This window comes from Strigops habroptila, chromosome Z (genome assembly GCF_004027225.2).
Source record: "Strigops habroptila isolate Jane chromosome Z, bStrHab1.2.pri, whole genome shotgun sequence".
NCBI classification, from domain to species: domain Eukaryota; kingdom Metazoa; phylum Chordata; class Aves; order Psittaciformes; family Psittacidae; genus Strigops; species Strigops habroptila.
In genome coordinates, this window is record NC_044302.2 from 12,226,597 (window position 1) to 12,243,898 (window position 17,302).

At 42.0% G+C, this 17,302-nt stretch overlaps 1 protein-coding gene across 2 annotated transcripts in view; it reads left to right on the forward strand.

The window, feature by feature from the left end:
- PEPD (peptidase D) overlaps positions 1-17,302 on the forward strand; it is a 142,264-nt gene that overhangs the window by 119,990 nt on the left and 4,972 nt on the right. For both annotated transcript variants that reach the window (XM_030511500.2, XM_030511502.1), the window contains one exon: positions 9,074-9,265. In XM_030511500.2, coding sequence (XP_030367360.1) covers positions 9,074-9,265 — 192 coding nt within the window. The remainder of the gene's footprint in view (positions 1-9,073; positions 9,266-17,302) is intronic.

A 17,302-nucleotide genomic window follows, 5' to 3' on the forward strand; every position in this document is an offset into this window, starting at 1 on the left:
TAGCTAAAGTCCTGTATTTGCATGTAAATGTGCACATAGATGGATGTGTAGGAGCAGATTAGCTTGAAAAATGATGTATCTGGGGTTCTGCAGAAGAGCAGTCCCTTTAAACTCTCTCTGCAGCATTAATTCCACCTCCATTAGACCCATGACTTCTGTTTGACACAAAGTATGAGGCTTTTTATATTGGGTCATTTGACTAAGGTGAGGTACCTGAGTGCCAGAGCACCTGATGATGGAAAACCCACATCAAAAGCCTATTGATGGGGTGAACTTCATTAGGTTTCTCTCGGCTTGAAGCTCTAATGGGAGTCCATACCTGTGACAGGAGGGAGCTGTAGGGGCTGTGGGGCCAGCATGGCAGTGTACGGCTTTAGGGGACGTGGTTTTCCCCAGGTAAATCTAAACATGAGCAACTGGGCACCACTCGTGTGAGTGTGATGTATATCTCTTAAATGGGAGAAGGCTTTTTATCTACACCCTGTTATTTCATGAGAAAAGTCATTTTGAAGACATCTAGTATGCTGTGGAGGGATTTTTGGTGCGTTTTAAATGTTTAGCAGCTAACGAGATTTTCACAAGGAATTTCATAAAGCCATTTTTGTGTTTATTGTCCACTGAGTCCATGCCTGTAGTATCATGCTCTATTTTTCTAGCTGGTTAAGAAGCAACTTAATTGCTTTTGGCTGAGGGAATTTCTGGGAGTATTACAAAGGATTTTTTAAAAATAAAAACTTTCCAAGTGGATATTATTCCATTATTTTTCCTCAAGTGTAAACAGTTACATTTGGAATAATACAATAAGATTTAATTTCCTAATTTTTATCCGTCACAAAGTTTTTGTGTTCCAAAAAAACTATTTCCAGACATTGTTAGCTTAGCTTAGTTATTCATTAGTAGCCAAAGATTTCTTTTTTCAAAATTGGCAAGAATAAGTTTTCATCTTTTCCAGTAAGCTGCTTTCACATGCAACATTGAACAAGCACTTTCTTCCTCTTTGACAAACATTGTAAAAAGCTTGCAGATTTTATGCAAAGGAAACTCTGGGATGTTAGAAAATATAACATTTCCCTTCCTTTTTTTTTGCCATGATAAAGAAAAATTGGGTTTGGCCAGCAGTAAATCCATCTTAGCAACCTTATTTTAGGACAAGATGTTTAAAAGAGTGCAACCATTAGTGCTTCCCATTGAAGCACGTAAGTAAACGTCCTAATTTTCAGAAGTACTCAGCACTCAAGAGCTCCTTGGGGAATTGGGTCCCCTGCAGTGTACCATGGTATTTCTCAAGGGGAAACCGAGTGTCAAACACGTCTTTGAAAATCTGTCTGCTTCTTTTGAGGGCCTTACTACAACTTGAGCAGTTCTGAAAATTCAGCCCCAGTGGTACTAATCACTTCAGAAAATCTGGCCCTTAGTCAGACAGAGCTAGCTTCAAAGGGTGAAAACCCCACTGGGCTTAGCTTCAGCTCTAAAATTTAATCATGGAGATGGTTTTCCCACACTCTTTCATTTGTTTCTGGGTAAATTCGATATGGGATGTAAATGAGGGTTTGTGCCTGTTGCAATGAACAAAACGTGGCAGGTGATCCCAAATTTTCAGACCCTGAGGTGTAGATGAAGCTGAAGTTTTCATTTAAATCTAGGTTCTGTGTCTCTAGATGATTGAGTCGATTCAATTTCATGTTATATTAATTGACTGTAAGGCTCTAAAGAACACTAAGTACATTTGATGACTTTCTATAATAATAAGCCAGTTAATTTAAGTTAGGTTAATAAGTACTGTGATTTTAACATCTTATGAATTAAGAGTTTCATTTTGTTGTGTCTTTTGGAATTGTAAGATTTACCTTAGTTTAAAATTTTAATTTCTTTTTCTATTCTCATGAAAAGGTGATTCTTTCATCACTATTCTGCATCAACAAATTAAGGTTAGAGGTTTGTTTTGATCCTGGAGTTATCCATGTCCCTCCATTACTGAGCATGCTTGGGGAACATCTCTGCTGCTCACAGAGGTGTTAAAGCCAAGCTGTGCCTGGCTTTAACAGAAAGCTTGCTCCCAGATCCCAGATGACTGTCTGGGGATTTAGGTCACCCAACTTACTAGAGAATACAGGAATAATCTTGTTCTCTTTCTTGTTCTGGCAAAAGTTATTTTCCCTATGTATCCTACTTTATGCTGAAGCAGAAGATTTCATTTTTTTGTGGTTAGCATTGCAAATGATGCATTAATGTTTTTTCCTTCAAGAAGCAGAGGATGAGGTGAATTTACCAAGAAGCCTAGAGCTGTTACATAGAGCGCCAGTGATGCAAATTGCTTCACATGGTCATAACCTTGCAAAGCCTTGCTCTAGCTCAGCGTACCCAGGACTTGCAAACATGAAACAACCTGTATGGTAGGTGTTTCTATGAGCAAAGAGTAAATGGGCCTGTCACCAGTTTTAGCTCTAGGTTTTGTTCTTTTAGGCAATTGTACACCTTGAGAAAATATTAAGAGGAAAAAAACCTGTTGCTTCTGCTTCATGGGGTCCCCTTGAATCACTTTCATTTTGATTCTTTGAATTCTTGCATAGCAGAGCCATGTTGTGTGGGCCACTGAGCAGGCAGAGTGTGGGCAAGAAAAAAGCTGGTGAAGGCCTTAAATTCTACAGCATTTCCATGCAGAGGAGCACTGAAATCCATATTCCTTATTGTTATTTGTTGAGTCAAACACCACCCACGAGTTTCCTGCAGCCTAAGATTCTTCTGTGGGATTTAAACCCCTCCCAGAATTAGGCTAATAGATATTCTTACCCTGCTTTGGAATCTTACCTGTGCTCAGCAAAGTTGCAATCAGTTCCCGGCAGCTTTTCCTTGTAAGGATAGATGCTAGAGTTTGCGTATTTATGGAAACTTACGACTTGAGCAGAGGCAGAAAAGGAGGGAAAGCTCAGGTGCTGCGTCAGTGCAGTGCCATGGTACAGACCATGCCCTGTCATACCACAAGGTTTCCTCCTCCTCTGAGAAAGAAAGTGGTGTGTACTTGGGTTTTTTTTTGTTGCTTGGTTTGGGTTTCATTAGTTCTGGCTAATTTTTAGTGAGGGAGATACTTGCTTATGGTTCTTTTACTTGTTGAAGTTTGTTGCAAAAGACTCTGTATGCTAAGAGAGTTTTTATCTGAATATTTATTGTCCAAATCTTTCTGAAATTTTAAGAGAGACTAACAGAGCTCTTGTGTTTTTGAACAGATCATTCTAGGCACAGTAGGAGAGAAAAACCAAGAGACTACAGTTCTGCTTTCATTTACGTGTACAATGAGGTATAAAAAGGTATCATAGGTATACTTCAGGGGTTTTGCTGTGCAATTTCCACTAGTATTAGTATCTAAAGATCAAAAAAGAAAAAGCATTTTTTATTTAAGACCATTGCCTATGTACACTTTCTGCGTGTCAGTAGAAAACCTGTCCAGTAGATTTTAAATGGTGCTTGTCATTGGTCTAATTTTAAAATAGTGTTGCTGGTAGCATTTGTAATTTTTTATGTCATTTCTTATGAATCCTGTATTGAAATAGTCTCATCATCTTCCAGGTTTATGTTGTAGTTGTCAACTGGGTCATTTTTGCTGTTTGCTATTTCTTTTTTTTCCTCATGCTTAGGTTTTAAGAAAAAAATACAGAATCCATATGTTCTATTATTTCCATTATGATAGCAGTGGAGCTTGGTGACATCTGAGGATCAGGAAGCAAAAATTACATGGGAAGTCATGCTCAGAATCACACTGTAGCGATGCACTGAAATTCAGTTCTATCTGACTCAGCAGGCAGCAGTGCCTTCAGTAAATGGCAGGTGGGTTTTCCTCATTCCCTGCAATAACAGGAAACTTACGAGGTAGTTTAAACCTAATACCACAGTTAATACCAAGAAAAAGACAAATTTTTTTCAAATAAAATAGCCAGTTAAACATCATGTGCCCTCCATTCCCCCAATATTAACTTTGAGCTGTGTCCCAAAAGCTCCAGCTAGTAATTAGATTCTCTTGCAGAAGTGGAAGCTTTGACTTGCAAATGCCAGAAGTGGTATGTGATGCTTGGGGCATTTGTCCTTTAACCTGCTGCTGATTTCAAAGTCAGGACTGACAGCGGTTCCTTCAGGTGGCTGACTATAGGCAGCTCAGGCTGCTGGGAAAAAGCGGGATAGATTGAATAAACTAATCTTCATTAGTAACAATCAGAAAGAGAAGCAAGGGCTTAGAGAGAAGGGACCAGGAGACAAACGAAATGGAATTCAAGACTTACTTTATTAGTTGCATAGGGCTCCGTCCTTTTTACAATAAATGAGCTAATTAGAAGTTGGGTATACGCAGTGGGAGACTAAGGAAAAGTGAAAGAGCTGAGATTTCACTTTGGTGTTCATTTTGTATAATCTAAATATAATGTTAGCATTCTGACTAATTTAAATACTTGATTGCACTTAGCTTGGTAAAATGGTTAGGACTCCACTGTATTGGATGTAGTCCAACTGGGACAGTCTGTTTGTCAGGCTCAAAAAAGTTCTGTGATGATTTAGCTGGAAAAAAAGTACCAGAAACTAGTTTGTGTGTATGTGAGTCTTTTACTGTGGTTCAGTATTTGCAGTTAAGAGTGGCTTTGGTGTTCTCTGCTGTGGCCATGTTTTGCTGCCGTTGCTGGCTTCAGGAAGCTTCTGGGTGATGCCTACCAACTGTTGCAGCCCCTGGTTTCATGGGGAGGATGTCCTTGTAACTCTGTGGTTGTGTATCCCTAGCTAGTGTCATGTCCCTGTGGGCGATAACTAGCCAGCACAGACACATCACCTGTGGTCTTCTTCTGTCCTGATCCAAAGACAGACCCAAGATCAGGCTCACCTGAGTGGGCCTGGAGCTATTTCTGCTTCTGATAACTTTGCCTGGTAGCCAGTGTCTGTGGGACAAGATCCAGCATGATACACATTGCAGTTCTTCCATGAAAAAGGCAACATATACCCCATTAACCATTGAGCTGCTTAGGAGCAGACGGTAACTCACCCTTACACCAAGGTAATCTGGGGATATTGCAGCTTCTGGTCTTCCACAGCCACTTCTCTGGGGATTAGGCAGATTTGCATACCTCCTAATTCCCTGCTTATTCCAAAAATAGATCTATATTTTATATTACTGCACACTTAATTTGAACTTTTATTTTGCTTACATAGTAATGAAATCAGTTTACATAATAATTCTCTTGTTCCCTGGACAGTCCTTATTGCCTAAACATGCTGTTTTTTGTTACCTTACATGAACCATTAATTGGAATCTGATGTTCTTGGCAGGAGTACAGTCGCAAATGACGGTGTCATGCATCTGTGCTTACTGTTGGGGGAGTGTCTCCATTTTAAAATGTGAGCAGAACCTCCAAATAAAATCAGTCTTCGAAAACAATTTCAAATAGAGTCTATTGTTGCAATATACAGGAAAACAGTTCTTCGAAAAGTAGTTTTCGAGAATATCACTGGGAATCTCTTTTTAGACGCCTAGGAGTTAATATTTTCTAGATTATTCTCTACACTTTTTTGAGGCAAATGACTGGCTTATGCTTTACAGTTGAACAGCACCAAGTGCAACAGGGTCCTGCTCTGTGGCGCGGCCTCCAGGATATAAAGCAAAAGAAACAGGTATCCACACAGCTGCTGCACCAGCATTCACCTTTTTACTCTTCATTTCATCTGACTACAGAGCAACATCATGGGTTTTGTTGAAAACAAGGCTTTCATTGTTTAGGTGCAATATGTGGGAAAGTTTCCTCCTTACAAAGAAGAAAATCCATTAATGGCAGAAGATTCACACTGACGGATGAAAGTGTAAGGTTTCCCCATCAGGCTTTTGCCAGGTTTGACTAGATAGAAAATGGCAGTGTCCTTGATTCAGACCTGTCATCTTCTGTTTGGGGGTTGTGGTGCTTCAGTCATTCATAAAATCCTGAAGTTTGTCCTAGTTTTCCTAAACAACCAAAGTGGACTAAGAGCTGAGAACTGTCAGCCCATGGACCTGATGGGCATGGTGGCTACTGAGATGATCATGAGTGCCCAGAGATCAGATGTCACTTGAGGTACTGAAGCCATTGTCTAATATTCATTTTAATCCAGTGCTGCTCTCAAAAGAAGGAATTTTTTCATCTCCCCAGCTTGGTCACCTTCTCCCTTTCCTCTGCTCTGCTCATTCCCTGTCCCAGCTCATGTCGTCTTGCAGCCTTACAGTAAGTTGGGCTGGGGCTGTCCTCCACTCAGGCTTTGCATGGCCATGTACATGCAATGCCCGGAAGCTGTCTCTCCATCCATTTCACACATCTCTTGGTGAACATCTTGCTAGCCTCTGTTAAAAGGGACCACAGGTCTTCCTCACTGCAAGCCCACCCATGGGTGTCCTGCTTGCTGTCTTTGAAAAGCTGAGCAATATTACCCTTTCACCAAAGGCCTGTTACAGAGATGCTTTTGTGGAAGAGATGTAGCTGCTTCCGTTTACACAGTGACTTCAGTGCCTGCAAAATCCAAATACCTGGAGATGAGACCAAGAGCCAACAGAAGCTAGAGTTGAGATAGAATAGGCGGAATATCAAACAGTTTGTAAATTTCTTCTAGAGAAATTAGAGTTTTACTTTTGGGTGAGCAGTAGACTTGAGGCGACTCAGGGGCCCTCCCTGCAATGCTGACGTCCCGGGTAGCCTGCACTGCTGAAGGAGGTTTCCAAGCATGAATCCCCAGGTCTTGCTCCTGAGCTGTGAACTTCTGTTAATTTCTTTGGAGGAAGTACTAAAAGCAGAATCAGACTGCAGGCTGTCCAGACAAAACGCCTGTCATTGGTTTAATGGCTATACAGAGGTAGATGAAGCGGGCATCGGGGTTTAGTCATCACACCTGGTGTTAAACACCATTTTATTCCAGAAAAGGCCAAAAAATGCAGATGCCATGCCAGGGCTGCCTTCAGAGGATGTTTGCCATTGTTTTCCTCACTGTGCATTCATCTTTCTAGCATCTGTCTTGGATTGAGTGCCTCAGAAAAGGCATTTACAAGTAGAATTGAAGAGAAGTGTACTTAAAAGCCAAATATGGGTTGTTTGTTGTAAAGCAGCCGATAGATAGTTGGCAGGACACCAAAAGGTCCAGACACTAATCTAATTGTTTACAGCTCATGGAGAGATTAATCCACAAGATTGGATGCCCTCATTTCCTTTACGCATTACAATGAATGTGTGAGATGCCAAACCCCATGGGGCAGCAGCAGAAAGAAAAATGGCTCCATTTCAGTGCAGTTATTGTTTCAAGTTTAGAAATATATTGATTCTATTTGGGTTTTGATAAGAATATAAATGCAAAGTGCTGTGCTTAATATCAGAGCATGCTTATTTCCTAGCCTCAGTAAAACAAAATGGTGCTTTCTTATTTTAGTGTTTATATAATGCTCTGCAAAATTAAACATATGAAATAAAACGCATCGAAAACACAGTGAAAATGGTCAGGATACACTTGCTGGGTTGTGAGGGCACTGAGAACTGCAAATGCTCTGCGTCTCTGAAAAATGGGCAAAACTACCTGCAGATGTCCCAGCTGGTTAGCTCCAAAAATCTTGGCTACTCTAAGATGCTGTGCATTGGAACAGAATAAGCTCTGCGAAGAAAAAAGAAAAGCAACCCCAGTATTGCTAGAGTGACCTGTGAGAATAAAACAAACACTGTTGAGTGGCTGTTGCAAGCAGGATTTTTGTGAAATAGGCTTTCTCTCAACTGAAAGTGGAGCTCAAGAGCAAACAGTACTGTGGGCCTGTATCTGCTTTGAAGAGGGAATGATCCAGGAAGATGAAAATGTGGCTAATCTGCCAGGTATGCTCCTGCCTCCCTCTGCCCCCTGCATTGCTGTGGCAGGAACCTGGGTGCACAGCTGTGTCAGAACATGCTGCCCCAGCACCCAGGGTAGTGCTGGGCATTGCGCCTTGTCCTGGAGAAGGGGATGTTTCATTCTCATGATACCAGTCACGCTGCAAGTGATGCTGAAAGCTTCAGCTGGCAAGGAAAATTGCCGTGACTTTGGCCAGAAGCAAGATTTGGAGAAGCTACATGGAGACCAGATGAATAATGCCTTGGTCTTGCAGACCTGTTAACCTCTGACTTACTGGCTGAAGTGGAAAAGTTGTCATGAGCAAAGTGTGTGTGCATGTTTGCAAGCTAGTGGGCCTGTAAGCTGTTTACTGGTCATCATGATATTTTGTTGATGAAATTTTGCTACAATTGCAAAGAATTTTCAAAAAGCTAATGGGATTGAGATATATTTATTCCGATGTTGCAATACCTGGCACATTTGGGGGAAGAAAATTAGTATCCTGAACTAGTCTTTGCAGTGTTCCTAATTCCTTGACTAAGCACGTCCTCATATATCATTTTACTTTACCAGCTTTTGGGAAGAAGAGAATGTTTTGCTAGTCAGGACTTGTTTTGACTTAGTTTTTAATAATATCAGTCAGCACCATGTTGCCTGAAAGTCTGAATCTGACAAAAGTTTAGTTTTAAATGGGCTACTTTTATGAGGTCATGTGCAGACTCATTGCTCCTGAATCAAGATCATAAATGTGTAATTTTAATAACATTCAGTGAGAATAAGCATTTGCATATCCTTGGAGAAACTGTTCTCTGCTGCATAGTTCAGCTATTTCAGCCATGACGTGGAGGGGACATTTCAAGATTTGCGCGTTGCTTAAGAGTATTGTACTTTGCAAGGGAGGGTATAGAAAGAAATAGTGCAAGTAATTATTTTTTTTCCATGCTGAAGTACTTCTTCCAAGGTAGAGAATAACAGTACCAAGCATATCCAAAGCCAGGATTTCTGTGGTGCAGAAAATAGTTTGGGTGTTGAGTTGAAAGCTGGTCGTTGCTCTGTGTGAAAGCTGAATGAGGGACTGATGAGAGGCAATTGCATAGAACAGTTTCAGTCCTCTACTTCCCTATTATTTTTTGTATTTTGGGAGTCTCATGGAGCAGTCAGCATAGGAGGGCTTTGATAAAAGGTCAGCCACAGATTGCCCTTCTGTCTGTTGGAACCACTGTTTGTTCCGCAGGGAGTGGAGCGCATTGACCTGCCAGGGCTCAGGAGCCTGCGCACCGCCCGCAGCCTGGAGCAGGGCATGGTGCTGACCATCGAGCCGGGCATCTACTTCATCGACCACCTCTTGGACCAAGCGCTCTGTGATCCTGCACAGTCCTGTTTCATCAACAACGACGTCCTTCAGCGTTTTAGAGGATTTGGTGGGGTGAGTAATTGTTAACTGGATGTTTTTCTGCAATTGGTTTTCTGTTTGTTTGCCCTTACTATGCACTTGAGAAGAAATCTTTTGGAAGTTGTAACGTCTTGCCCATAGGGCTGTTCGTGAAGAAGCACCTTGGGCCATTTGACCCTGCAGACAAACTATGGGAGGGGGGTGTTCTTTTTAAATGCAGTTTTGTACTTGTGATATCTACTTAATAAAAAATATGGGATTGACCCATATTTTTCCATTGATTGAAATACCCTCTGTCAGCACTATACACTGACTTGCCAGGTAGGTGTTTTGTCTAATGTGTGAAATATGCATATGTTATGAAATATGAGACTGAGATCTGAGGTCCAGAGTTAGCTTCCTTAACAGCAGTGCAGTCAGGTGCTCCCTCTGAGGGCAGAAGACCCTGATGCTGTTTAAGTCAAACAGGCAGTAGAGAAAAATGGCAATAATTGCTCTTACTGGGTTAATGCCAGAACCTTATGCATGTAAAGCCTTCCCTGTTATCCAAGGGAATGGTTGATGGTCTTCATGAGCACCCATGCTCCAGGTGTAGCATTGCAGGCTCGGTTAGCAGCGTGAAGGTTGGCTGACTTGGGAGGTAGCTGTGATCTGGGCAATCATTCCCACACTGGCAGCTGCTGTGCAGGTAGAGGGGTCTTGTTTCTCCATGCTCTCCAAGGCACAAGTCCCATTCAAAGCCACTGCCCTCACAGAGTGTTTAGCAGTTGCAGTGGCTTCCAGTGGGTTTTCATTTTAGCGGGACGAGCATTTGAAGAGTGCCGCATTGTTCTCCGGGCTTCCATATTCATGCACAGAGAAGATAGAGCAGGCAGCTGCAATGCCCCGTCCTCCTCATGGCTTTTCTGCCAAGTCTCAACAAAGTTAACAATCACTGGCAACGGCGGTGATTCTCTGGTATGAAAAATCATTCATTAGTAATTGTCTGCTGCTGCCATTGACTAATTTATAACTGCACACCAGCCATGAGAGGGTAATTACTGTAATGCTTTTGGTCTGAGCTGGCTTTGAACCACCAAGTCTGACAGAAAAGTTGTGTGTGCCATCACCAGTGGTGTGAGCCAGCCGGGCTCCTGGGCAGCCACCTGTGGAGGCTCCCCATCCGATGTGTGCGCAGCCTTATCAAGAGACATGGGACTTTACCCTCCCTTGTATGTAATTCACTGCTGAGGTTTGGGACGTTATCTGTCTCAATGTTGTTTCTTTATCAAGACTTGCAGTCAGCCAGCTGAAAGACCGGTGCATGAAAGGCAGCTAACTCTGCATTTTCTGACTGTGAGCATGTCATATATGGCACCGCAGACTGAATCATACTTTAAAGGAGCGCTGTGATGCACTTATGTAGCTTGACACCCCAACAAAAACAGGTTATCTTTGCTTTCCTTGTAAACACTCTGTGGGAGTTTTTGGGCAGTTGAATTGGTTCCTGGTAAGCTTTCTCTGGAAATGCTCAGCAAAGCCCACATTTTGCCATGACTTGCTATGATAACCCACTCCAGCTCTGCAGCTTCAGGCATGCACATGTGTTTGCATGGAATAGGAGTGACAGCATAGGATCTCTACCTCGGTAATAACTTGCTGGATCAGGCACTTTTGTTCCAGAGATTTCAAGCAAAGTCTAACTTTCTTCCTTGTTTTTTTGCTTAGCTTCCTGTAATGATGACTTGCAAGGAGAGCTAGCCAACAAACTTTGCTAAAAGGGGGAGCTGCCCAAAAACGATTGAGCAAAATTCTAAATCTCCGATCCCCCTGTGAACAATACATTTTATTTAGAGACAAAAAAATAATAATACACACATACCCTGAGCCAGATGTTGTCACTTTTTTTTGTCCAGGAAAAGAATGGAAATAAAATCTGAGACTGGAGTACATCTGAATATTTCTGAATTCTACACAAAAGCTGAATTATAATGCAATCAAAATTATTTTTTCCATCTTTACAATTCTGACTTGATTCTGCATAAATAAAAGATGCAATTTGTGCTCTGTAGCATGCTTAGTTATCTACATGCTGGTTCGTTCTAGTTTATGCAGAAGGAGTATTTCTCTCAAAAGAATGTCAGGAAACTTTCTACATGATTAAAAAAGATTGTGTGAAGCTCAGTGTTTTCACTGACAAATATTAATACTACATGGGGTTAGTATTGGTGTCACTTGTAGCTAAAGAGCTCACTGCAGCCAGTCCAGTCTTCCTTGAAGTTTAAAAGAAAAATGCATTCTGCAAAAAGAAATAAGTAGTCCATTTCCCTCAGCAGAGCTCAGCACTAATTAAAATGTTCTTAATTTGGTTTAGTTTAATTCACTTCAAAAATGAACTACATTAACCAAAGTAATACCACTGTAATTCTGAGCAAGACTGTCCACACAGGGGATTTGTGGATTTTAATGAATTCACCTCAAATTCATGTCTGTTTGGAGCTTTGGATAATTTTCTTGACTGTGACAAGTCTCTGCATTGAGAAGAGAAGCTCTTTTGCCATGCCAAAAAGGGCAAGACTGTGGCCATTTATTGTAAGTCATGCTTCGTGGTTTAGCCATAAAGAGGTTGTAAAAACTGCAAAAGCAAGAAGACATGAGAGACAAGACAAGGTTTTCCTTCATCTGCCCTGCATTGCTGCTGGCACGTGAGGCGTCTGCTGGCGGTGCCGGCACAGCTCCTGTGCACGCTCAGAACGTGTCCGTCAGCAGCCTGGCCTCCCCTATCCCTGTGACACAGACAGACATCTCTAACTGCTGCTCAGGGACCTTGTGATTTGGGCTTTTACAAAACAAGAGCCAAATACAGATCCCTTAGGAGGGAGGGAAGAAGTTTTGCTAGGGGATCTGCTGCTGAGGGCACAGGCTGCCCTGTCTAAAGCCCTAAGCTCTTTACTTGATAGCCATTTTGTTCAGTCCTGCACAAGCTTCCTTGGTCAATTTTGGGAAGTCATAGTCACATGTACTTCAGTTCTCTATCTGCAAAACTAAGGTCCAATTTACTGAGGTCAGAAATTCTGTGGGGCAAGGGCTGCCATCGGATGCTGGCGCAGCGCCTGTCCCAGGGCACCTCTGCTCTGCCTGGACTCTGCCCGCGCCGCTCTCATAAATAAACATAGATGTGCAAATAGAGGTATGTGTAGACAGTTGTATGTACTGCTCAGGAAAAGCAGCTGATTCCTCAGGGAAGGGGAAAGACCAACTCCAAATGCTGCCCTTTAGGGTTTGACATTTCCATTCTTCATAAGCTGATTACTATTTCATGGGATGTTTTCTTAAAGACCAGTAAAACCGTTCAATCTCTTTTTGGCCTTAAATATTCAGTCTTTGTTCAGGCTTTATTTTTCCCTAGGATTTGTAGAACTGGCACTAGACTTAATATGTGAAAACTCTATGTAACTTAGAGAAAATGCTGAAAGACGGCTAAATGTTAAAATACATTATTTGCAGATTTTTCTCATTTAAAAGTTAAATAGATTTGCAAAGCGCAGGACCCTGAAGATCCACTAATATTATGATATTTTTCAAAACAATAGTACTTCACTTACTCAGGAACAAATGTTAAACCGAATAAAAAGCAGGATATTTAATTGCTTCTACCTTTGCTTCACAGAGCATGCAGTTGTGTCTGTCCTGATTTTCATTTTTCAGAAGTCTAAGCTTTGCTTCTGGGTTTATTGTGAATGTGTGTTGTGGAATTAAATAGTTCGCTACACAATAAACATTATGCTCATCTTTTTTAACATTTCATATTATGCAGCAGTAATAATGCTACACAGCATTTTTTGGAGAAGTTTCCATAGAAAAGCAGTTGTCATAATGAAATATATAGCTTTCTTTAAAGTTCTTGTAAGAGAAGTGATAGTTGCAGGCAACCCAAAACCAGCAACTAGTTGCTTATAAACCTTCTTTAACCCTTTTCTCTTAAGTTTTCTAATTAACATAATAAGGTTAAAGTAAGAGCAGTTGTTTCTAACCTGTATTTAGCTTATAGTTTATTGCTTCTTTTTGAGCCTGGATGAAGGAGTATGTGCCTGAAGCTTCTTTTTCCAGACGTATCAGTTGATCTAATAAAATGCATGGCCTCACCCTAGTAATCTTGATCCTCTTTTATAAAATGTTTATATGTAGACCTTTAAAATAAAATGTGCATGACATGTGGACTTGCTTGTGAATAAGAAGAGAAAGACTGGGAGCATGGGATGAGAAAGAGTCATTGTGTACCACAGAGCCTATTGGCCTCTATAGAGAACATCTTGCTCTTGCCGCTTTGCATAATGTGGTAGCAGTGCCTTCCCCAACCCTGCAAACTACCTGCTTATCCCTGTGCTTGACATAAGGGCAGCTCTGTTTGCTAACTGTCCCCCTGAAATACAGAAGTCAAGCTCTGTATATGCTAAGTTTGCTCTATTAAAAATCACTGGTGAGTTAGTGGCTGAGTCGAAATAAGTCCTCTTGGCTACATGCATCCACCTCTGTAGCATACCAGCTTTAAAAACAGATGCGTGGGTCCTTCAGATGAAAGAAGCACGTGTACTAATTTACTTTGTGGGGTAGCATGTGTGGCCCATGTCCTGTCATCATTTCCCAGGCGAGTGTCCTGGTCTGAGATCTTGCAGCAATAGTATTTGTGCTTTCCACAGCCATAATCAAACAAATGCTCAATAGAGTAATAAAAAAGGAGACATGCCACCAATGGTCTTTTTTAATCACATCTGGGATCTGTCATCTGCAAATCTGGACTATTTAATTGTCCAAAATTGTTTCTTGATGCTCAAAAGCCTTTTATATATATATATCATCATTCAAAAGAAATGAATGAGTGCTACAACCTCCTTCCCTTGGAAGATAACACAGGAGGCTCTGGGGAGCATGACTGTATTAGTAAGTCAGGACAAAGTGCGAGGCTGTATATATAGCTGACAGCAGCCCTGGCTTTTAACTCCTGTACTGTCCTTGGCTATGTCGGCACAGCCCTGCTTTAGGACAGAGTTGGGTCCATTGAGTTGGGCCACATGATGATCTGTTCCTGGCGTTAGGCAATTGTGCAATCAGGTCTATCTAGACAGATCATGCCATTACCTTTGATAAGGAAAAGGCATTTTAGAGACAGTTCTGTCAGTCCTGGCCACTTCACCTTTGCGGGAGTGCTTTTTGAAGCATGCCATTTTACACCGAAAAAGCAAAGTCTCCTTTGGGGTATTTGCAAAGCGCTCTGAAAGCTGCTGGTGCAGCAAGCCTCACACCTTGGTTTGCTGTTCCTTTAAGCCATGTCCGATTCCAGACTACTCTGGAGCCCTGAAACAAGCAGCACTGTTAAATAAAGAGCATGCAAACAGGGACAGCTCTGAGAGCAAGTTTCATAACCACTGTCCCCCACTGGGAAAAGCAGTCCCAAGCCAGTGAGCCTTGCCAGGCAGATCCAGCATCTTTTGTCCATTTGGACAGAAGACAAGACCAAATGCCGGGCTCTCCTGTAGGGAAGGTTTTGCAGGTCCTCTGAAGCTGCTGCTTGCTGCTGCTGAGTTTAAGCTCAGGGTTAAATATGGAGGGTGTGAAGGAAAAGAGCAAATACAAAAATTTCCTCCCCCTTGAGAACCTGTGTTCCTCTTGCACTTGTGTTGATTTTAGGCACAGGAAAAATGTGGACTGAGAGAGATAAGTCTCTCTTCTCTGTAACGGTAAGCACCCATTTCAGGTGAGATTCATCCAGGCAGAGAAATGGTTAGATCATGGAGAAGGAGCTGGAGCTTTTCTAGGAATGATGAGTGAGGCCCCATGGGAGCAGTGGGGCTATGTCCCAAAGACCATTTGCAGCTGCTGATGGTGAGCAGGCTGATGCATCAGTGCTGGCTCTCCTGCTTTTCAAAGCAGTCCACAACTGTACATTGATTTGGAGAAGGCTGTGTGGAGACCTCTTAGGAGACCTGAAGGGGGCCTGCAAGGATGCTGTACAGGGACTCTTCATCAGGGAGTGTAGTGATAGGACAAGGGGTAATGGGTTTAAACTTAAACAGGGGAAGTTCAGGTTAGATATAAGGAAGAAGTTCTTTACTGTGAGGGTAGTGAGGCACTGGAACAGGTTGCCCAAAGAAGTTGTGAATGCTCCATCCCTGGCAGTGTTCAAGGCCAGGTTGGACAGAGCCTTGGGCAACACGGTCTAGGGTGAGGTGTCCCTGCCCATGGCAGGGGGTTGGAACTAGATGATCTTAAGGTCCTTTCCAACCCTAACCATTCTATGATTCTATGATTATACAACCTACTAAAGGTGTTTCTCCTATACAATGGGTTGCTGTGTGTTGCATTCCAGACTGATGGGTTTCCCCATCCTCTCCCATTTGGTAACTCTCAGTTCCCTGGCTTAAGTGGCTCAAGCACCCATATGCCCTCCTCATTAGGGTGTCTTGCTTCTCACCTCCACCAGTATCTCCCTTCCTGGACACTTCAGCCAGCCCCATGTCTCTTTATCGTTTATTTGTCAATCCTGTCTCACTTCACTGTATCTTCATTCCTCTGCCTTATTTCATCATTCTAGCTCCATTTTTCACCTCCTTTTCCGTACTGATTTTCTCTTATGTTTGAATAGCATGCAGCAGTGACAGACACCTTGTCCCACTTGTTCTTCTCCCTCCCCTTTAGTCTGGCTTTCATCTGCTCTGCTTTCAAGTCTTTTCAAAGAGTGCTGAGGTACTGGTGAAGGCATGAAACACTGAACTGGGAAACGCCAGCATTTTTCTTCTTCTTCTGCTGATCTTACTGGCTAAGCAGATGAATTGCGGGTGATATTATTCTGTAGCAGATACACTGTGGAGTTAGATCTCAAGCAGGTGAAGGTTTGTGAAGCCAATTCTTGTGAAGAGGCTCTCTCCATAGGCAGTCAGCTCTGGGTTTAGCTAGCCTCCCCTCTGCTCTCAGACTTACATTTGCACTAACATTTTTACTTTCCACATCAACGCTGTGCACAGCTCCATTTACACTGGTGTGCTTCCCAACATGATGCTTTGGCTTTTACCATGTTACCAGATCTGTCGTCTGGATTCTGGCACTTTTGCAGGGCTCGCCTGGTACCAGCAGGTTTTTGGCAGGCTGTGCCTAGGCTCAAGACCTGGCAGGTCAGATGCTGGGAGCTGCTGTGAGGCAGAGGGCATGGTTCACTTTTAGATGCAATGTGACCATCTTGCTGAATCCTTGGGTTATTTTTTTCTCAGCTGGACAAATTTGACGCAATGACTCAAAAAACCCACCCTGGTAAAATCTGTTCAAGTGCATAGAGTCGTTCAATGTGTTGCTGATTTCCTCTTCTGCAGCAAGGCACCAGCCTTTCAGGCACACTAAGTGTAAAGAGCCTCACAGCTTTCAAATTTACAGCTGTCCAAATCAAATGTGTGAACTCAGTGGAGTTTGTTTATTTAATTCTGCTTTATAATACCCTTAACTTGATACTAAGTAAAAGAAACAATCTGGCAAAGACATCATTAAACAGATTAATAAGGTCTGGATGACTCATTTTGTTTGAACAAATGGATTATTTTGCAATCAGAAGTACAAATGTTAACCAGCTTTATTTTTAGTTGAAAATGTCAAGAGGTCAGAAACAATTAAAGCAACTGTAAGGTGGGAGTACCCAGAGTTTGTGTTCTCTTGGATTTACACCTTACTAAAATTGCTTTTATTGCAGCTTAGCAAGTTACTAACATTTTTCTGATAAGATAACGGGAAATGACTGTGTAGGCATATTTACTGGTAAGAAGAGATTAGAGAGAAACAGAAATGGAGCATACTTTTCATTTTAACAGAACAAGAGCTGGAAAACTGAGAGGATCTGCTTTTTCCTTGCATGATTTCAAATGTAGTGATTGTATTTTAAAAAGAATGTCTGACATGCTTAGGACTTTTCTATTAGCTCAGAATTCAATGTTTCGAATATCAATTGCAAACCATTTCATGTTGCAGTTCCTCCTTTGAACGTTTATTGTGTTTAGAGAAAAGAGAATATGATGTTCAAGTGCAAAGAGCACCTAACTGCAGCTCAGC